Below are 23166 nucleotides of genomic sequence, written 5' to 3' on the forward strand. Positions count from 1 at the left end.
CACAGAAGAGCAGATCTGGATGCACATATACTGGTCTTAGAGGTTTCGATGTTTTTTTTTTTTTTTTTTTTTAAGTGTGGTATGCTGGAGACAGGATGATACTACCTGTCGGAGGAGGTGCCTGAAGCTGGATGTGACAGTGTGTTGGGAGTGCTGGATGGGAGAATACTGAATGGGGGAATTGTGGGGACCACTGGATCTTGTTATACGACTTCTGGGGGATTTCTGTGGAAAAGCTTTGGTTATCATTATACCTGTAATGGGGGCTCTGGTTGCCACTACTGTGAGGGGGGAGGGAGCTGGATGTGGCTCGCGACCCTCTCTCAGAACTGAAGGTGGCTCTCTAGGTCATCTTCAATAATCTACACCAATTACCTTTGCTGGATTACTTCCAGATCTTCAAGTTTCTCCGGGATTTCCATTCCGTTTAACCACTGCTCTTTCTCATCTATCCAAAGGATACAAGCATCAGCTTCACTAAACATTTTGTACAGAGCCAGGGAGTCTTGAAGAGCCTGCTTCCGATGGGCAGCCAAGGTCACCAACTCTTCATACCGTTGCTCCAGAGCAGGAAGTCTTCCATCAACCTCAGGAGAATGAGCGTAGGATGACGGTAAACCACTGGCTTGTTCATGCAGTGCGTCAATAGCTGGTCGGTGATTGAGGATCTCCTCTTCCACATCCTTATGTTTTTTAATTAACCTCTGTGTAGAGTACTCGTCGTGGCCTACGTCATTGGACGAAACCAGCCTCAAAGTGTCTAAAATCCAAACCTCTGCGTCATTGGCGTCAGCTTGGAACTGGTAGTAGCTGTAGGCTTCCCTTAATTTGCTTCCCCGGTCTTCAGCCAAAGCTTCGAGCTGCTTCCATTGTCCTTTCACTTCCAATATTTTTTCTTCGATTTCTCCAGCTCCAAAATGGCCCTGTGAAACCAGCTCTTCACCTTCAGCTACAGTCTGCTGCAACGGGCCGTAACGCCCGCTCATTTCATCTCGGAAAGCATTGTGCTTGCTGATTAACCTTAAGGAGCTGGTGATGTCTTTACCATAGTCATCAGACAAAAGAAGGCGACTTTGTTCTCGGATCCAAGCTTCTTCTTCACCCATATCCCAGAAAAATTTCCAAAGCCTCCTGGACTCTTCCAGCTTTGATCTTCGAGCTGCAGACAGATTGCACAATTCTGCATATTGTTGCTCTAAGAGCTGCACACGCTTACGCACCACTTCTGGATCACACGGTTTATAACCTAAACGATGAAAAAAAATATATATTTGCAATTTTTATTAAATTCCACAATTTTCATGGTCTTTATTCTCTTTCCTTCATATTAACCTGTCCACATCATTACTTGTCGACATTTTCTACAAACCTTCATCATCAGCCATGAACTTTTCGGCAACGGCACCCACTGATTTTACTCGTTCTGCTTGCACAGCGATATCAGCCTCTACTAATGTGTGAGTTTGTAAAAGATCTTCTACGCCATGAAGGTGTTTCCCATAATCTTCAGACTGCAGGCGACCCTGAGGAAAGAGACAAAAGATACGGTTTTACCTTATAACACAACTATTGGGCACAATAAAAGGTCTAGAATCATCTCCTCACCGCACCTTCATTTCATCTGTCCAATCCATGAGATACAACAAATCTTGGAACATTCTTTGAAGTTCTAGATTCATCAGAAGTCTTTGTCGTCTGGCCGCAACCAGCTCCCTTAGATAATCCCATAAACGGGTCACATTGCTCTTGCGAGCCAAAATTCTTCTAATGTCGTGATAATTCTCTGCCTCTAGTTCATTGGCAACGGCATTGACGGCTTGTACGCGCTCGCTGTATGCAACGATGTCTGTCTCGATCGCTTCATGTTTCCGCACAGCAGCTTCAACTGCAGCAAGGTCCACGCCAAAGTTATCCTGCAACATAAAGATGGAAGATCGGCTCCATTTTAGGGAGAGTTTGGGTATGGCTCTTAGGAAATACTAAAATCATTGGATACTTGGGTAACAGGAGCCATATACATCTCATCATCATTCAATTAAGTTTAATAGGTTGCTCTCATCTTCTATCTTCGAGAGCACACTGCTTCTCTGCCTCAACTTTCAACTTGCCTGGGGGCGGTGCACTTATCCTGATTGACAGTTCGGACCAGCGGCATGGTTGAGTCCTTGGTCCAATGGCACACTTTCAAATGTTGATAGAGGCAGCTTTGCCACTGCAGCATCGGAATATCGCATTGGGCAATGAAAACTGTCAGAGCCAGTGATCCTGCCACCTACAGAGCACCGCTAACCAGATCTATACCAAAGTGCTTGCAAGCACATGGTCTTTGCATAAGAAACCGGCCACTTGTGATACACTGCAGAGATCACTGGTAAACAATAAGCAGTAAAACTATAGAATTCTTGAGTATAGAGATTTTTAATAAGAGGTAAATGGCAAAGTTGCTTGGCTTTTTTTTTTTTTTTTTTTTACAAGCACTTTGCACTATCACACTATTATGGATGATGAGAAAAACCCAAGCAAAAAGGGGTTGATCCTGCATGGTAAGTTCTAACCTATGAACATTATTTGCAAAAAGTTGAAGATGATCAGATAATTGGTACCATCACTGATCCGAAGAAATCAGCGAGTTGTTACAAATCCCGCAGATAGGGGTGAATTTACCAAGTTTGGACAACACCTTCAACCACTTATGGTGCAACAGATGAAATAAAAAAAGGATTTGCAAAAAGCAATAAAAAAAATGACTCAAGTAACAGAGAAACGCTAAATACCTGTGACACAAGGCGCTGATTCTCACTGAGCCAGGTCTCTCTCATGGCTGCCTTCCGATCAAATCTTGCCGCTAGCTGCTCCAATTTCTCCTGGCGAATCAGCTCGTCACGCAGGGCAAGCTCTCGCTCATGTTCTGCCTTCTCCAGCCGCTCCCAGGCCTGGGAACAAAAAGAAAAAAAAAAAGTCAAGTTGTGCGATCTCATCCACAAGAAGATGAATAGCTTTTAAAAAGAAAAAATGATCCAATGTAGCGGAAGTGATAATTAATCTGTACCTTGTTTATATCAAATATGAGTTTTCCTTCCCTTGGGGTATAGACCTTTTGATTGTTTGCTCTCATTTTACTCTGTATGGTAAAGAGGAGAACTTCCAAATTTCCTTTTTCTGTGAATCTGAAACCACATATCAGGATACAAGTGATATAGTACAACTGTTCGGGTCTACAAAACGATTCTATATAGGCACAAGTCACGTATATAATGGGATGGTACCAATACTGTGCTATATTTTGAAGCAGCAGAAAAATCATCACAGCGACTGTCACAGCTCACCTACTCCTCCTTCCTGCACAGGTCACAGAACATGCCCACTATACTCCAGCATAAGTCAATAAACATCTGTAGATTATTGTGGTCTATGATCAATATGCCTACTGTAAAGGCAAAACTCTGCCCTTATCACTTATGATCATGTGACCCCCATATATACAGTATATAAAAACAGGATTTTTGGGTTGCTTACCGTAAAATCTGTTTCTCATAGCCTTCATTGGGGGACACAGAGACCATGGGTGTATGCTGCTGCCACTAGGAGGCTGACACTATGCACAAAAAAAGTTAGCTCCTCCTCCGCAGTGTACACCCCACCGACCGGCAGGGAATTCCTCAGTTAGTGAGAAAGCAGTAGGAGAAGTAACACAATAGATTGAAAACAGAACAAAACTCAACTGTAACCAATCAACCAAAGCAAGAACAGGAGTTGTAGAACATGGGAGGGTGCTGTGTCCCCCAATGAAGGCTACGAGAAACAGATTTTACGGTAAGCAACCCAAAAATCCTGTTTTCTCGGTCGCCTTATTGGGGGACACAGAGACCATGGGACGTCCCAAAGCAGTCCCTGGGGTGGGAAAATAAACTTCCATCAGGCCAGCGGACTCACCACCGCAGCCTGCAGAATCCTTCTACCTAGGCTGGCATCCGCCGAAGCGTAGGTGTGGACTTAGTAGAATTTCACAAACATGTGAACCGAAGACAAGGTTGCAGCTTTGCAAAGCTGCAGCGCGGAAGCTCTGTGGCGTACCGCCTAGGAGGCACCCACTGCCTGGGTAGAGTGCGCTGTGATCCCTGGAGGAGCCACTCAATGCTTAATCCGGTAGGCCTCCAAAATTGCCGATCTGATCCAGCAAGCAATAGTGGCCTTTGAAGCTGGGTGACCTTTCCGCGACCCATCTGGAATGATGAAAAGACTGTCTTTCGCAAGGAAGTCATCCTAGCCAGATAGACTCTCATCGCCCTGACCAGATCCAGCTTGTTCAAGGACCGCTCCCGAGGATGAGTTGGACTCGGACAGAAGGACGGCAGAACAATATCCTCATTGAGGTGAAAAGAGCACACCACCTTCGGAAGGAAAGAGGGCGGAAGCCGCAGAAGTACCTCATCCTGGTGAAGTACCAAATAAGGAGAGCGGCAAGAAAGCCGCCAATTCCGACAGGCGCCGGATGGAAGTGATGGCCACCAGAAAAGCTACCTTCCAAGAAAGGAGAGAAAGGGAAACATCCCTGAGAGGTTCAAAAGGAGGACCTTGCAGAACCTCAAGAACCAGATTAAGATCCCATGGATCCACGGGCGCTCGGTACGGAGGAGCAGTGTGAGCCATGCCCTGAAGAAAGATTTTGACCTGAGGGCGGGAGGCCGTCTTCTGAAATAAAATGAACAGCGCCGAAACTTGACCCTTCAAAGAACTGAGGGCAAGCCCAGCATCCAGCCCTGCCTGAAGAAACGCCAGAACAGAAGGGAGCAAAAAACACATGGGCGCGATGACATTGGCCTTACACCAAGTGAAATAGGTCTTCCAAGTATAGTAATAAAATTTGGAAGATGATGGCTTTCTGGCTCGGAGCATGGTATGAATTACTTGATCGGAGAATCCTGCCCGTTTCAAAACCTTGGTCTCAACAGCCACGCCATTAAAGTGAGCGGCCGAGGATTGGGGTGGCAAATCGTGCCTTGAGACAGCAGATCTGCCCTGTCTGGAAGCTTCCAGGGGGCATCCGCGAGAAGGTTGACAATGTCCGCGAACCAAGACCTTCTGGGCCAATTCTGCGATGAAAATGACTGGAATTCCTTCTGCTTTGATCTTCAACAGCCTGGGAAGAAGAGGCAGGGGAGGGAACAGATAGGGAGTTCAAACTGTGACCAAGGAACGGCCAGAGCGTCGGCGCCCACTGCCAGAGGGTCTCGAGACCTGGAACCAAACTGTGGGACTTTCCTGTTGAGGCGAGACGCCAGCAGGTCTACATCCGGGGTTCCCCATCGACGGCAAAGCAGATGAAACACCTCCGGATGTAGGGACCAATCTCCCGCCGTGAGACCCTCGCGGCTGAGAAAATCGGCGGCCCAGTTGTCTACACCGGGAATGTGTACCGCGGAAATTGTCGGAACGGAAATCTCTGCCCAATGAATAATCTTGGACACTTTTGCCAGGGCTGAGACACTCCGTGTCCCTCCTTGGCGGTTGACATATGCCACCGCTGTGGCATTGTCTGTCTGAATCCGGACAGGCAGGCCCCCGAGGAGCCTCTCCCAGTGGACGGGAGCCAGATGGATCGCTCGTATCTCTAGGACGTTGATCGACAGAGCTGATTCCTGAGTCGACCATCGACCCTGAACAGTGTGATTGCGGAACACTGCACCCCAGCCGAGGAGGCTGGCATCCGTTGTTACAATCTGCCAGTGAATGGGAAGAAAAGACCGACCCAAGAGGATGAGAGGTGACGTCAACCACCAGTTGAGTGACCGCTTGACCCGGTATGAAAGTCGAAATGGGTGATCCAGGGAAAGGACAGACCTGTTCCCCCGAGACAGGATGGCGTGTTGGAGAGGTCTGGAGTGAAATTGGGCAAAGGGAACCGCCTTTATTGCCGCCACCATCTTTCCCAGGACTTTCATGGTTGTTCGGAGAGATGGAAGTCGTATGATCTGCAACAATCGTACATCCCGCTGCAGAGAGCCAATTTTTTCTTGTGGGAGAAAAACCCTCGATCGCCGAGTGTCGAACAATAGACCCAGAAACACAAGACGTTGTGTCGGGACAAGACAGGGCTTCTTCCTGTAGACGAGCCACCCGAAATTGGACAGGGTGTCGAGGACGATGGTAAGACTTTGGCGAGCTTGATGAAAGGATGGAGCTTTGATCAGAATGTCGTCGAGGTACGGAAAGAGAAGGAGACCTCTGATTCTCAACAAGGCCATCAACGCCGCCATGATCTTTGTAAATACTCTGGGTGCGGTGGCGAGACCGAACGGCAGTGCAACGAACTGGTAATGTTCCTGGCGAATCGCACAACGCAGGAACTTCTGATGCCCGGAGAATATGGGAAGATGTAGATAGGCATCTTGAATGTCTATTGAACACATGAACTCCTGCATCTCCATGGAAGCGATTACCGACCGAAGAGACTCCATTCGGAAGTGACGCAGTCGGACTCTCTAGTTGAGTAACTTGAGGCCCAAGATGGGCGAACTGTCCCGCCTTCTTTCGGTACCACAAACAGGTTTGAATAAAATCCTGTGAAACGTTCTGATTCGGGAACGGGCACAATCACTCCGGAATTGAGGAGAAAAGCGATGGACGCAAAGAACCCCAGAACTAAGGCAGGATCCTTTGGAGGTCGGGACTCGAAAAAACGATCCCGGGGACAAGAAACTAAGTTTATCTTGTATCCTGATGATACAACTTCCCTGACCCAAGTGTCCTCTACTGAGGCAAGCCAGACGTCTCTGAAGAAAAGGAGTCGACCTCCTAATTGGGAAGGACCCCCGGGGGTCCGTTGATAGACATGCTGATGTGGACCGACCAGATCTGGACCTGGAGGATCTGACCTGGGAGGAGTGAGATCGACAGGAAGGAGTGGGTCTGAAAGGCACCTTCTTCCTATCCTGGCATGCCTGCGGTCTCTGTTGGTTAGAGAAATTCTCTGCCGTATTGAAGCGGCGGAAAGACCGAAAGGGCCGAGACTGACGTCTTAGCGGAGGTCTGCGAGGCTTGGACTGAGGGAGGAGGGAACTCGTGCCCCCAGTGGCGTCCTTAATAATCTGGTCCAGCTGGGATCCGAAGAGCCGCGCTCCCTGAAAAGGCAGATTGGAAAGGGACTTTCTTGAAGAGAAATCCGCCTGCCAAGCTTTGAGCCAAATTGTACGTCGGACTGCCACCATGTTGCTTGACGCCTGAACTGCGCAGGACGCGGCATCCAAGGAGGCAGAGAGTAGATAATCCCCTGCATGGGAGATCTGGTTGGCCTGATCAGCCAAATGCCCTGGTTGGGCCTTATCTAGGATGCCCTTGCGGAGATCCTCTGCCCAAGTGGCTATGGCCTTCGCTACCCAAGTGAAGTGAAGGCTGGGCTTAGCACCGCTGCAGCCACTTCAAATGCTGACTTTGCTAAAGATTCTATAATTCTATCATTAGAATCTTGTAACGACGTCACACCTGAAATCGGGAGGACCGTGTTGTTAGAAAGTCTGGACACGGGTGCGTCTACCGAGGGGGAAGCAGACCAGTTATCGGTGAGCTCTTTGGCAAACGGATACAGCACGCCAAGGCGCTTCCCTCTTTGAAAGCGCCTGGTCGGATTTTCTCTTTCCCTGGTAAGAGTCTTGCCAAACTCAAGAGTGGGAGGCGAAGACCCTGGAAGGTGTTTCTGCCCGTCTGAACGAAACCTCCTGATCTGAGGATTTCGCAGGGGAGTCTGAGATTTCGAAGGTGTGGTGAATCGCAGCAATGAGGTTCTGTACTGTAACCTTCATGTCCGCGTCCTGGTCCGAATCCAGCTCTAAAAACGCTTCACCTGACTCGGGTGAGGAGGCACGGGAGGGCGACTGCTGGGAAGGACTATGTGGGGATGTGAGGCCAGGAGAGGATTCCGGCCGGAGATCCTGCCTGGGTCTTTTGCGGCTTCTGCTGGCTGGCTCAGATGAAATGTCTTGCGACCTGCTGGACCCTGCAGAAGTGTCCAGGGGCAACCTATCAAGAACGGCCACTAGGGACTGAGACACTCTGGGGAGGTCTGCCACAGATTGTGAAAGACGAGGCCCAGCCAGGGATGGGGAATTCACTTTCACGTGGCACAATAGATGGCTCCTGAACGGGGTCAGGGAAGTCTGCGATTGCAAGAGGTGCATGCGACGAACTGGACTAGAGTGCCCGTGGGGGCCGGCGGCCGGCTACGCTCAGACTTAGAGTTAGACATAAAGATGGAACAGAAGGACCCTGAAGAAAAGCCGGAAGGTTGTGGAACAGAAAGGCAGAGGAGGGTGTCAGTCTGCAGTTGCAGAACTACTCACGGTCCGGTGTCCCCAAAGCGCTGTACCAGGCTTGTGAGAATTGCAGGACCCCAGCAGGGGATAGCTGACATCTGTCTATCGTCTCCGGCTGACAGGCTGCAAAGATGGCGGCAGCCTGAGGTGGATGAAAAAAACGCGGTTCAGGAGGGCCAAGAAGAAGGGCGGAGTTAGCCAACTGAACTAAAGGAAACCGCCCTCCTTACCCAGCCACAGGCCAAGAGAGGCGGTGGGAGGGCCTAGGAACGGGCGGGAGCGCAGACGGCCTATGAGTGGGCAGGGGGCGTGGCCGCGAAGGCCTAAAATGAAGCCGGGGACTAAATTAGAGACGGTGGCCGCTTGTAAGCAATGGGCGGCGCGGAAGTGCCGCAACGCTGCAGCGGCCACACACAACGAAGATGCCGCCAGAACCGCGCCGGAAGATGAATCCCCCGATGAATACAGGCGGGGGGGAGACAAGGCCCGCACCGCAGTCGGGGACTAGGTGAAATGCGGCGACCGTCGAAGGCGCGGGCCGCATCCTGCAGCGCTGCCTTGGTGCCGCTCCAATGTATCCTTGCGGTGGTTTGCTCCGTGCGCCGCGCCTCTGCTCCAATAAAGGTACCTTCTTTATCCAACGCTGTCTGTTAATCTTTCCCGTGTCTGCGCCTCTTCCGACCGACAGGCTCTGGTGGGCGAGTGGGTGGGAGGCGTTTGGCAAGGACCATCCGTCGCTGGCCCGCATCTGCGCCGAGCTTCTGGTCCGCACGGAGAGCTATGAGGATACGGGGTGGCAGTACACGCCGTACTCATAGTCTCTTTGTGGGAGTACAGTTGTGACTCTTCACACTGTATCCCTCCGGAAACCTGAAAAGGAACGACGCACACTGAGGTAGATATGGGTCTAATGAAAGACCAGTGTCCACCTCCTACTGACACTAAGCTAAACTGAGGAATTCCCTGCCGGTCGGTGGGGTGTACACTGCGGAGGAGGAGCTAACTTTTTTTGTGCATAGTGTCAGCCTCCTAGTGGCAGCAGCATACACCCATGGTCTCTGTGTCCCCCAATAAGGCGACCGAGAAATATATGGTATATATTATATTTTATTTGTTTTAATATACATGTCTTTGTTTTACATGAGTAAAATAAATACATTAAATAAATATATAACATGTATATGTAAAAAAGATACACATGACATGTATTTTATATGCATGGTGTATATTTTTTATTTTATATATGATTTTTTGACATATGTAAAAATTATGCATATGACATGTATATGTAAAAAAAAAGTATAACACTTTTTTACATACTTATATATCTTTTTATTTTACACACACGTAAATTATATATTTATTTTTTACACATACATACCGTCTATATTTTTTCACACACATCAATAAAATAATATTATTAAAAATTGTATTTTACTATTCATATTTCTTTTATATTTTATGTAACTTTCTTTGGTATAGGAGTGTAAAGGCAGCTATAAATTTTTCACCTTAATTTCTCTAACAGAATCAATTAGACTTTTATTTCACTTTTTTTTTTCCATTTCGATGCACGCAGAAAGATAAGAAACCGCTTGGAAGTTTCAAGGTGGAGGTGCGGAAAGCAGAACATTTATGGATTATAGGAGAGAGGAAATGCTTTTATCTACTAGGAAAGTTTTGGCTCGGTGAAGGGCGCAGGATTAGGAACAGACGGTTGTAGGCGCTGATGAGGATTCTCTTATACACAGGTAGGATGTTGACTCGGGCAATCATCCAACAGCTCAAGACTGAAAAAATCCCTGAAATCTTCAAGTATTGTCTAGGCTTCTACAATGTAATTGGAGCAGAATGTTGTATGTACCCAGTGACTTCACACAGCCAACGATGAAGAAGCACTATTCGGCAGAATGGAGTCCAGTGGGCGGTCTCATCAGTGCCTTCCTTGTATAAGTGAGCACAGATTGGCTGTCAGTGAGTCGGACCGCCCACTGGACTTCTAGGTCCATCATAAAGGTTTCATGTGGCTAAATGGGAACTTATAATTTCATTTTTTAATATAACTGAACTTTAACACTTTCATGACTGGACAATATCTCCTTTTATCCTTAATTTCTTTGAAGGGCCATAACTTTTTTTTCTGTCGACAAAGGTTTGTTTTTACAGGACAAACTCATTTTACCATATAATGTACTGAAAAAAAAAAAAATATATAAATATAAATATATATATATATATATATATATATATATATAACACTATTGTGGTGGAATAAACTATATTTTTTGGGGGTGGGGGAGAGGAAAAGAAAATTCAGAACCATTTGAGTCCGAGACCCATAAATTTTTCTTGTTGACATTGTTTTTTTTAATGCACCGAGCTGGTGTTTATTAATGATACCATTTTGGGGTACATGTGACATAGTTTGATAGCTTTTTGTATTGCATTTTTTTTTTGGAGAGGGGGTTGGGGATAAATGCACTAAACGAAAAAATGGCAATTCTGGCCATTAATGAACTGTTTAAATTATTTTATTTTTTTTTTCAGACTTTTACAAACAATGCTTCATATGTTCATTTGTTTTAATTTCTTTACTTTTCATTAAAGAAAAAAGGGGAATATCTATCTATATATTTTGTAAAACTTTATTTTTTATCCCGGTTAGGGAACTTGAATCTTGATCACTTATAGTACTGCAAGACTATTGTATTATAACATATAATTTATTGGGCTTCGTATGACAACCAAGATGCTAGTTCACGGGGGTCTTAAGCAGACCATCGGTCCATTGCGGCAGGGCTGATGGGAACTGGAGCATGAGTGGCACTGAGGCCTTTTAAATGATACCATCAAGGATTGACAGTGATTAAATGGTTAAAGCTAGATCCAGTTGCTGCTGTTCCAGGCAGATGCTGACTGTAGAATGCGGCCAGCATCTGTCCGGTATAGAGCAGGCTCAGGAGCTGAGCCTGCTCCCTAAACTCCGTACGTGACAAAAATGTACATCTAAGGTCCTTAAAGGGGATCTGTCACCCTTTTTATCCCCTATTAGCTGCCGGCATAGACATCGGGGGCTTATCGACAGCATTCTGTAATGCTGTAGATAAGCCCCCGATGTAACCTGAAAGAGAAGAAAAACACGTTATATTATACTCACCGAGGTGGGTGGTCCGGTCCGGCGCCTCCCTTATTCATGCGATGACGTCCTTCTCCCGTCCTGAAATGGCTCCGGCGCATGCGCATTGCTCTGCCCTGTTGAGGGTAGAGCAGAATACTGCAGTGCGCGGGCGCCAGACCTCTCGACGCCTCAACAGGGCAGAGCAGTGCGCCTGCGCCGGAGCCATTACAGGATGGGAGAAGAGGACGTCATCCCATGAAGAAGGGAGGCGCCGGACGGGACGGCGACACCCATCGGACTGGACCGCCCACCTCGGTGAGTATAATATAACGTGTTTTTCTTCTCTTTCAGGTTACATCGGAGGCCCCCGATGTCTATGCCGGCAGCTGCAAAGCCAAAAAAAAGGGTGACAGATTCCCTTTAAGAATGTTCTTGTGGTCTCCCAGAGGTGTCAACCCCTTATCTAAGACACCCGTACAGCATTTTATTCTGGTTGGAATTGGCACAACCTTGCATTGCATGGTCATCCCACTGATTCACCAAATCCAAAGTATTGTCCTGGTGTGATAAAGTTGTTAAAATTTATCTGACTAACTCAAAAACATTATTCAGATAAGGAGGGACTCACTTGGGGGGCTTCTCTACTGTTCGGTAAGTGTTGAAAGCTTGAAGCTGGTTCTGGACACCACTCAGGGAGTTGGCCAACTTTCGATCATTGAGTGTAATGATCATCTGCTCAATCCACTGTAGTAGCTCAGATGCCAGGCGCTCGTAATTCTCAATCAGCTGGTCTGCTTCAATCGCGTGGTCCAACACCTACAAATTGCACGGTAGAACATAAGCAATGCGAAGATTTTTTTTTTTTTTTTTATTTCCAGTATTTCACATATAACCCATGGATATAGGTTGGGATTTTGAGATTAAGGTTTGGCTCGAACGAGAGTTTCCAAAATTGGGTTTTAACCCCCCCCCCCAATAAATAAATAAAATACGCTGCTTTTGCACAAAACCCACGTGGTGCCAGAATTTAATTTTAGGCTCTGAGACTGAAAGATGAAACGACAAGAGCATTTGTAGGATGAGTCTGCGTGACGAAGTCTTGCGGGTCATATAAGGCGAACCAGCAGCTATAAGGAAGGGTGCTTCACACAGTGATAATCATGCCCTTCTTTAATAAACTGCCTTCCTCGGTTGGGCCCTGCTTTAAGTAGACAGCCTAGTATTTTAAAGTCAAATTCTGAAAACAAAGGTTACACTTATATGCGTAGATTACAGATCCACAACAATCTAGGAGAACGTTCCCCTCCTATATCCTCCAATAATGCAGACTGCATCACAACATAACTACCTATTATACACTGGTACAGCCATGAGACGTGCCGAAACGGGCACTCACCGAGCCCAATGAGACCGGCAACATGACTTACGCCAAAATATTCTACTAGAGGAAAAAACAAAAAAATGTTTAAAGTACCTTGCCAATACGCTTCCCCTCCACTGCCAGGGCCTTCATCTTTGAGAAGTAGTGGTAGAACGTAGCCACGTATGTAATGATGGACTTCTCATCTGGCTGGTCTACGTTTACGTCTAGGGTATAATAAAAAAAAAAAAAAAAACAGAAGGAGGAACACTTAGGTTTCCAGTCTAACAAGAATCAGTGAAAAAAAAAATGGCCACTTTATGAATAGCTAAAAAAAAAAAAAAAATCCCCCAAAATGCCACACATACAAAAGCAATCATTTTGGACATGACACCCAATGAGTATAATGAATCCATAATCTATATGTTCCCTAAGACAGCAGTATTAATAACAAGCCATCGTGTAGTATATTGATGGAGGATAAAAGAAATATTGTTTTGGGAATGTAGCGTCAAAAATAAATAATTTAAAAGAAAAAAATATATATATATTTGGCAGCCCTGAAATAAAAAAAAAAAAAAAAAAATGGGCTCATTCTTGAGTTAAATTCAAGTACGGTAAATATCCCCAGTGTGAACCAAGCCAAAAGGTTATTTACCTTCAGGATCCAGGAGCTTAGTGAGGCCCAGCTCGCGCTCAGCAATGTTGAATGCATTTTGTAAGTTGTGGTGAGCATTGGATTTCTTCAGAGTGTCAAAGTCAATAATATCCGGCCTGGAGAAAATAAGAACAAGATCAGACGCCTTCATCTGAAGATCACGGCTCTTCATACATCACAGTCATCCCAGACAAGCACTTAGCTGTACAACTACCACGAGTAATACACAGACTTGTAGTTCAAGTGGATGTGCACGAGTCTCTACCTTTGGTAATGCTAATCTTCTGTATATATTTACAGTGTTGGGTAACATTTAGCGCTGCCCCATTAGGCCTCATTCATACTTTTTTTGTGTATTACAAAATAAAATATCCTGGATATTAATGAAAAGCGGTTCTTATTTTTTTTTTTTAATCCATTTCTGGTCAGTGTGCCCATTTTTTAACCATTTTTTTTCATCCGAAAAAAAAATGAAAAATTCCTATCTCCAACATCCTATCCCAATATGTAGTAGGTGTAATATTATTATTATTAGCAAATACTTCCAATTAGAAAAGTAGTATAGTTCTTCTGATTCGCTATGTGCAGGGCATTGCAGTAGCTTAGGTAGCCATGGTTACGTCCACTCATAGTGAGTTAGACAGCTCTTAGAGGTTGTAACCATGGATACCTAAGCTCCTGCAATGTCCTGCATGAAGTATACAATATAGCAAATCTGAAGAACTATACTAAAATTTCTAAGTGTAGGTATTTGCTAATAATATTAGTACACCTACTACATATTGGAATAGTATGAGAGATGTGAATACCCCTCTAAGCTTCTCCTACAGTAAAAAAGTTGATGGCGCTCAAATGGCACATGAATGGCAGTAATTTGTTGCCTTTTTTAATTAATGGGCTATAGTAAGATCTGTACTTTGGATCAAAAAAAACTTTTTTTTTCGGATGGACACTCACATGGATTTGTGAGCAGTCCGATCAAGTATAACAGATATGTGCTCTATCCTTGAAAAACATGTATGTTAAAAACGGACATGTGATTGAGGTCATATATATTTATTATAGATATGCACACACACTATTATTTTATATATACACACAAAACACTTATTTTACATATACACACTTTTTTTGTTTTTTAACATTACCAACCTGTGCTTGTGCACGATGGCATTAAATGCTAGCCCATCGCGCCAACTTGTTGTGAAGTTGTGAACGTTAACATTTGGATACCTAAAACAAACGGAAAAAAAAAATAAAAACGTTTAGGCTGTGTGCACACGCTGCGGATTAGGTGCGGATTCATCCGCGCGGATTTTGTAAAATCCGCAGGTGAAACCGCAGGTCAAAAGACCTGCGGTTTTACCTGCGGATTGCTCTGCGGTTTTGCCCTGCGGTTTTTCATCTCCTCAATAGAGGAGATAGCAAACCGCAGGAGAATCCGCAGAAAGAATTGACATGTCAATTCTTTCTGCGGATTGAAAACCGCAGATAATCCGCGTGGAAAATTCCGCACCGTCTGCACTGCGGTTTTTGATTCCCATAGGGAATCATGGTACTGTACACCGCAGCAAAAACTGCTGCGGGTCCGCAGCGGCCAAAACCGCTGCGGAACCGCAGCAAAATCCGCAGCGTGTGCACACAGCCTTAATGAAATCAGCCACAAGTTACATCTTTAAAAAATATATATGTCAATATCGTAACGTCATCTAACTGGAAAGATTAAGTTACACTTTACATTAGTAAACTACATTTTCAGCTTCTAGTTTGCGATGCAAATACTTCACGTAAACCCAACAGAAGCTATTTTTGGGCACAGATTATCTCATGGATAGACACGAGCGATATTAGATGGCGGAATATAGAAAAGCCGCTCATTTGTTTAATGCTCACCCGGCAGTCTTCATTTGACACCACAGTAATAAGGCATCCTTGGCCGACTTCTTCTCTTTATTGTCTTCGGTCTCTACACTAATATCTTGAATCTACAAGAAAACATAGGATTTCCTTGACTCTGGGATCTTTTCTGCTTCCCATTACTGAATTTGATTTTTGGGTTTCATTCACACAGTTGCATGGCAATGGCGCCAATACCATGATATAGGACCCCAATAGTAAACAAAAAAATAATAATTCTGCAACGTGATCAGATGATTTATTGTGGAGGAATTACCTCCTCAACTGCTTCTAGGGGACAACCACCAACACTAACCATATGTGGCATTCATCATACAGCAGGACATGGCGTGCCTATGGCTCCATAGCACAGAGACGGACAGAATCTGGCCTTATTGAGGCCATCCTCTTTTGGGGAGACAACTGATTTTTTTCTTTTTTTACTTAAATCTATTTATGGCTAATAACAGGATTTTTGGGTTGCTTACCGTAAAATCTGTTTCTCGGAGCCTTCATTGGGGGACACAGAGACCATGGGTGTATGCTGCTGCCACTAGGAGGCTGACACTATGCACAAAAAAAGGTTAGCTCCTCCTCCGCAGTGTACACCCCACCGACCGGCAGGGAATTCCTCAGCTAGTGAGAAAGCAGTAGGAGAAGTGACAGAACAGATTGAAAACAGAACAAACAACTCAACTGTAACCAATCAACCAAAGGAAGAACAGGAGCTGTAGAACATGGGAGGGTGCTGTGACCCCCAATGAAGGCTCCGAGAAACAGATTTTACGGTAAGCAACCCAAAAATCCTGTTTTCTCGTTCGCCTTATTGGGGGACACAGAGACCATGGGACGTCCCAAAGCAGTCCCTGGGGTGGGAAACAAACTTCCATCAGGCCAGCGGACTCACCACCGCAGCCTGCAGAATCCTTCTACCTAGGCTGGCGTCTGCCGAAGCGTAGGTGTGGACTTTGTAGAATTGTGAACCGATGACCAGGTTGCAGCTTTGCAAAGCTGCAGCGCGGAAGCTCTGTGGCGTACCGCCCAGGAGGCACCCACTGCCCGGGTAGAGTGGGCTCTGATCCCCGGAGGAGCCACTCAACGCTTAACTCGGTAGGCCTCCAAAATCTGATCCAGCGAGCAATAGTGGCCTTTGAAGCTGGGTGACCTTTCCGCTCCCCATCTGGAATGATGAAAAGAGACTGTCTTTCGCAAGGAAGTCATCCTAGCCAGATAGACTCTCATCGCCCTGACCAGATCCAGCTTGTTCAAGGACCGCTCCCGAGGATGAGTTGGACTCGGACAGAAGGACGGCAGAATATCCTCATTGAGGTGAAACGAAGACACCACCTTCGGAAGGAAAGAGGGCGGAGGCCGCAGAACTACCTTATCCTGGTGAAGTACCAAAAAGGGAGAGCGGCAAGAAAGAGCCGCCAATTCCGACACGCGTCGGATGGAAGTGATGGCCACCAGAAAAGCTACCTTCCAAGAAAGGAGAGAAAGGGAAACATCCCTGAGAGGTTCAAAAGAAGGACCTTGCAGAACCTCAAGAACCAGATTAAGATCCCATGGATCCACGGGTGCTCGGTACGGAGGAACCGTGTGAGCCACGCCCTGAAGAAAGGTTTTGACCTGAGGGCGGGAGGCCAACGTCTTCTGAAATAAAATGGACAGCGCCGAAACTTGACCCTTCAAAGAACTGAGGGCAAGCCCCGCATCCAGCCCTGCCTGAAGAAACGCCAGAACAGAAGGGAGCGAAAAACACATGGGCGCGATGTCATTGGCCTCACACCAAGTGAAATAGGCCTTCCAAGTACGGTAATAAATTTTGGAAGATGATGGCTTTCTGGCTCGGATCATGGTCTGAATTACTTGATCAGAGAATCCTGCCCGTTTCAAAACCTCGGTCTCAACAGCCACGCCGTTAAATTGAGCGGCCGAGAATTGGGGTGGCAAATCGGGCCTTGAGACAGCAGATCTGCCCTGTCTGGAAGCTTCCAGGGGGCGTCCGCGAGAAGGTTGACAATGTCCGCGAACCAAAACCTTCTGGGCCAATTCGGGGCGATGAGAATGACTGGAATTCCTTCTGCTTTGATCTTCTTCAACAGCTTGGGAAGAAGCGGCAGGGGAGGGAACAGGTAGGGGAGTTCAAACTGCGACCAAGGAACGGCCAAGAGCATCGGCGCCCACTGCCAGGGGGTCTCGAGACCTGGAAACAAACTGTGGGACTTTCCTGTTGAGGCCAGACGCCAGCAGGTCTACATCCGGGGTTCCCCATCGACGGCAGAGCAGATGAAACACCTCCGGATGTAAGGACCACTCTCCCGCCGCAAGACCCTCGCGGCTGAGAAAGTCGGCGGCCCAGTTGTCCACGCCGGGAATGTGTACCGCGGAAATTGTCGGAACGGAAATCTCTGCCCAATGAAGAATCTTGGACACTTCTGCCAGGGCTGAGACACTCCGTGTCCCTCCTTGGCGGTTGACATATGCCACCGCTGTGGCATTGTCTGTCTGAATCCGGACAGGCAGGCCCCTGAGGAGCCTCTCCCAGTGGACGAGATCCAGATGGATCACTCGTATCTCTAGGACGTTGATTGGCAGAGCTGATTCCTGAGTCGACCATCAACCCTGAACAGTGTGATTGCGGAACACTGCACCCCAGCCGAGTAGGCTGGCATCCGTTGTTACAATCTGCCAGTGAATGGGAAGAAAAGACCGACCCAAGGGGATGAGAGGTGACGTCAACCACCAGTTGAGTGACCGCTTCATCCGGCATGAAAGACGAACAGGGCGATCCAGGGACAGAGCCGACCTGTTCCACCTCGACAGAATGGCATGCTGGAGAGGTCTGGCGTGAAATTGGGCAAAGGGAACTGCCTCTATCGCCGCCACCATCTTTCCCAGGACACTCATGGTTGTTCGGAGGGACGGAAATCGTGTGATCTGCAGCGATCGTACATGGATGTCTATTGAACACATGAATTCCTGCTCCTCCATGTAAGCGATTAACGAACGAACTGACTCCATCCGGAAGTGACAAAGGCGGACTCTCTTGTTGAGTAGCTTGAGATCCAAGATGGGTCGGACCACCCCGTCATTTTTCGGCACCACAAATAGGTTCAAATAAAACCCTGTGAAGTGCTCCGATTCGGGAACGGGCACAATCACCCCGGAACTGAGGAGAGAGGAGATAGCCGTAAAGAACCCCGGGATCAAGGCTGGATCTTTTGGAGGACGGGATTCGAAGAAACGATCCCGTGGAAGAGAGATGAACTCTATCTTGTATCCTGACGATACAACCTCCCTGACCCAAGCGTCCTCTACTGAGGCCAGCCAGACGTCCCTGAAGAAAAGGAGTCGACCTCCCAATTGGAAGGGACCCTCGGGAGTCCGACGATAGTCATGCTGATGTAGACCGTCCATATCTGGATGGTCTGCCCTGGGACGAGTGGGATCGCCAGGAGGGAGTGGGTCTGAAGGAAACTTTCTATCTTGGCGTGCCTGCGGTCTTTGTTGCTTGGAAGGGTTCTCCGCCGTATTGAAACGGCGGAAAGCCCGAAAGGGTCGAAACTGACGCCTTAGTGGAGGTCTGCAAGGCTTGGACTGAGGGAGGAGGGAACTCGTGCCTCCGGTGGCGTCCTTAATAATCTGGTCCTATCGGGATCCAAAGAGGCGCACTCCCTGAAAAGGCAGATTAGTAAGAGACTTTTTAGAAGACAAGTCCGCCTGCCAGGCCTTGAGCCAAATTGTTCGTCGGATTGCCACTACGTTGCTTGACGCCTGAACTGCGCAGGATGCGGCATCCAAGGAAGCAGAAAGCAGATAATCCCCCGCATGGGAAATCTGATTGGCGAGATCGGCCAATCGCTCTGGTTGTGCTTTACCTAGGATGCCCTGACGAAGGTCCTCTGCCCAAGTAGCTATGGCCTTTGCTGCCCAAGATGAAGCAAAGATTGGATATACCGCGGCTGAAGCCGCTTCGAAGGCAGACTTTGCTAGGGATTCTATAATCCTATCATTAGAATCCTTTAGAGACGCCACACCTGAAAGCGAGAGAACCGTGTTATTAGAAAGTCTGGACACGGGCGGGTCCACCGAGGGAGAAGGAGACCAGTTGTCCGTGAGCTCTTTAGCAAACGGGTACAGTACGCCGAGACGCTTTCCTCTTTGAAAGCGTCTGGTCGGATCTTCTCTTTCCCTGGTAAAAAATCTTTCCAAACTCGGAATGGAAAGGAAATACCCTGGAGGGTGTTTCCGCCCGTCTGAACGAAAACCTCCTGATCTGAGGATTTCGCAGGGGAGCCAGCAATGTTGAAGGTATGATGAATCGCTGCAATGAGGTTCTGCACCGTAACCTTCATGTTCGCATCCTGGTCCAAATCCAGCTCTAAAATCCCCTCAGATGACCTGTCCGAAAACGCTTCACCTGACTCGGGAGAGGAGGACCGGGAGGGAGGCTGCTGAGAAGGACGAGATGGGACGAGGAGAGGATTCCGGCTGGAGATCCTGCCTGGGTCTTTTGCGACTAACACTGGCTGACTCAGATGGAATCTCTTGAGACCTGCTGGACCCTGCCGAAGTGTCCAGGGGCAACTTATCCAGAACGGCTACTAGGGACTGAGACACCCTGGTGAGGTCGGCCACTGATTGTGATAGAGACTAAGCCCAGCCAGGCATGGGGGGGTTCACTCTCACCTGGGGCCATAGATGGCTCCTGGGCGGCGTCAGGCTGAATTGGATTGCTACAGTCCAGGCAGAGGGGAGTGGACTGACCGGAGGGAAGTTTGCGATTGCATGAAGAACATGCAAAGAACTTGACTAGAGTGCAGGAGGGAGCCGTAGGGCGGGTACGATCAGATTTAGAGTTAAGACATAGTGAGAACAGAGGTAGTGCCGGGAGGTTGGGGGACAGAAAGCAGAGAAGGGTGTCAGTCTGCAGTGCAGAGCTACTCACGGTCCGGTGTCCCCAGAGATGATGCTATCCGACTTGTCTGCAGATGCAGGTCAGAGCGATGTCCGGCTGACAGGCCAAGAGAACGATGTCCGGCTGACAGGCCAAGAGAACGATGTCCGGCTGACAGGCCAAGAGAACGATGTCCGGCTGACAGGCCAAGAGAACGATGTCCGGCTGACAGGCTGAGAAGATGGTGACCGCCTGAGAGGAACGAGGAAGACGCGCACTTCCAGGGGAAGAAGGGCGGAGCTAACCGCCGGGCTGAAATAGGCACCGCCCGCTGGCCAATAGCAGGCTGGGGTGCAAGAGAGAGGCGGTGGGAGGGCCTGGAACGGGCGGGAGAGAAGCCCGCTTAGAAGAAAGGGGCGGGAGGCTTGGCCGCGACGCTGAAGTAGGTCCGAATTGAAGCCGGGGCCTAAATTAATAGCGGCGGCCGCCTGTCAGCACGGGGTCGGCGCGGAGGTGCCACAGCATGAGCGCTGCCGTAAGAAAAACTGTCAGGGGAGAAGGGAACGGCTGTAGGAGAGAGAGCGGAGGCTGCCTGTAAGCGCAGGATGGCCGCAGGTGTCCGCAGCGCTACCGCGTCCCTGCTCCAGGGAGAACGCTGCAACTGTGCCCTCTGAGGAGGCAAATGGGGCCCAATACTTACCCGTCCCGGGCCCGAATTCCTGTAGAATAAAGTACCTTGTTCCTGAAGGGTGTCTGCGTCTCGTCCAACCGACAGGCTCTGGTAGGCGAGTGGGTGGGAGACTGACGACAAGGACCCCTTGAATCGCTGACACGTCTTCGTGTTGGCGTCGGTCCTGCTACGGAGATCTGCGAGGATACGGGGTGGCAGTACACGCCGTAATCAGACTCCTTGTGGGAGTACAGATGTGACTATTCACTCTGTATCCCTCCGGAAAAACCTGAAAAGAAACGACGCACATCGAGGTAGATAGGGGTCTAATCAAAGACCCGTGTCCACCTCCTACTGACACTAAGCTAAACTGAGGAATTCCCTGCCGGTCGGTGGGGTGTATACTGCGGAGGAGCTTTTTTTGTGCATAGTGTCAGCCTCCTAGTGGCAACAGCATACACCCATGGTCTCTGTGTCCCTCAATAAGGCGAACGAGAAAATTATTTTTGCAGTTGGGTTTCATCCAAAATGTTCACCGTTTGGTTTTTACTGGCTATTTGTTTTGCTGGAAACTCATCTTTGATGTAGTCTGTGGCCATAAATCAGAAGAGAGGAACTCCGGAAAAGACAGAAAAAAATGGCAAAAATAATGCATGTATTTGGGTTTCATTACAAAAAAAAAAAAAAAAAGTTACCATTTGCTGCAAAATATGGAGCCTCTAAAAAGCCAAACGCAACTTTGATGTGGTCTGTGGCCATAAATCTGCAGAGAGGAGCTTAGGAAAAGAAAATATTTCCAAAACTCTTCCGTCATTCAATCAGAATGGGCTCAGCAATGGATTTTCAATCAACTAATTTTGCAGCCAGCAACAAACAGCGCAACACAGAATGTATAGAAGAGAAAGGGTGCACATATTTGGATGACACCTAAGTGCAAAAAAAAAAAAAAAAAAAAAAAAAAAAAAAAGAATGCATTACAATGGAGAGTGTGTCACCTTTCTTTTTCAGCTAATCAAAAGGGTAAAATATGAGGTCTTCAAAAAGTAAAGAAAAAAAAAAACGTGCCCAAGTTTAGTTCCAAGCAATTCTGCACCCGGGAACAAGGACATGTCCAGAGGTCTGGGACAGTGAATGCCCTTTCATCCTCCCCTATGATTGGGCAGATGACCATTTGTGCAAACAGTCATTACCAACCATTGCTCCATGTAAACATATCTGCTAATCAATTGACAAATACAGCATCATTTGTGATTTTATCGCATCTTTTAGGCCAAAAATTACCCAAGTGCATCCAAATATTGTACAAGTCTTGACAGTGTAGGAAATATTTGTATAATACTAGAAGAAAATTTAAAAACGGCAGGAAATAACTCATGGCCAAGTGTCCTACAAAGAGTGAAATGTGGATTTATGGTTTAGCCAAGGGACGGGATGAGCAATTTTATAAAAAAAATATAGATTTATCACTACCTGGAAACGGAGGATGATCGTCCAAATAAGTCCTAGAGTCAGTCGGTGGTTACCATCCACAATGTCGTGGGATCCCATGTTCTCTAAATGGACTTTCTGTTCCTTCAAAAACTGCAAAGCTTTGTCAACATTTTCAAGGCAATGAATCCGCATTCGACCTTTAGTGGGCTTGGGCTGTAAAAAAAAAACAAAAACAAAACAAAAAAAAAAAAACAGAAATGTCAATCTGTTTTTCAAAGTCTGATAAGAAATACATAGCAGATTACAGCAACTGGAGAACATGGCGCATACAAAGGGTAAAAAAAAACAAAAAAAAAAAAACAAACCACATCTCCTCAGAGCCACTCTGCACCAACAAAGAGCAACAACCATGAACCAACATCACCTTCACAAGGTGGTCTCTGGTTTGGTGAATCAGTAATGTCTCAAGGCTTGGTTCAGACATTGACTTTTGGGGTTGTAACCTATAGGTGGACCTAGAGAGACCGCTTTCTTTCTGGGATACTTTGGGTTTCGAGAGGCGGCACAGTCATTGCCAAAAGTTTTTGTGACGGATACAAATTTTGATTTTCAGTTTGCTGGTTGTGTTTTTAGATCTTTTAGTTGGTTTTACCTATGGTCAATGAAGTAGACTTAATAAGAAAACCATAAGTTTTTAAAACTTTTGACAAATACATCAAGTTTATGTAAAGTCTCAGTATTTACAGTGTTGACGTTTTATTTTTAAACTTGCCCCTGATTGCTGGATATTGGCTTCTGATCCAAATCCTCAATGATGGTAACCA

At 47.1% G+C, this 23166-nt stretch overlaps 1 protein-coding gene across 3 annotated transcripts in view; it reads right to left on the reverse strand.

Moving 5' to 3' along the window:
- Positions 1–23166, reverse strand: part of LOC141058425 (spectrin beta chain, non-erythrocytic 1-like) — a 172746-nt gene that overhangs the window by 38365 nt on the left and 111215 nt on the right. For all 3 annotated transcript variants that reach the window (XM_073554677.1, XM_073554675.1, XM_073554676.1), the window contains 11 exons: positions 22382–22555; positions 15339–15430; positions 14598–14678; positions 13446–13561; positions 12902–13014; positions 12056–12243; positions 3050–3167; positions 2775–2933; positions 1611–1913; positions 1370–1523; positions 376–1246 (listed from right to left, as the gene is read on the reverse strand). In XM_073554677.1, coding sequence (XP_073410778.1) covers positions 376–1246; positions 1370–1523; positions 1611–1913; positions 2775–2933; positions 3050–3167; positions 12056–12243; positions 12902–13014; positions 13446–13561; positions 14598–14678; positions 15339–15430; positions 22382–22555 — 2369 coding nt within the window. The remainder of the gene's footprint in view (positions 1–375; positions 1247–1369; positions 1524–1610; positions 1914–2774; positions 2934–3049; positions 3168–12055; positions 12244–12901; positions 13015–13445; positions 13562–14597; positions 14679–15338; positions 15431–22381; positions 22556–23166) is intronic.

The sequence above is a fragment of the Dendrobates tinctorius genome, unplaced genomic scaffold (assembly GCF_039654945.1).
Source record: "Dendrobates tinctorius isolate UK_male_01 unplaced genomic scaffold, ASM3965494v1 ptg000211l, whole genome shotgun sequence".
In the NCBI taxonomy this organism is placed as follows: domain Eukaryota; kingdom Metazoa; phylum Chordata; class Amphibia; order Anura; family Dendrobatidae; genus Dendrobates; species Dendrobates tinctorius.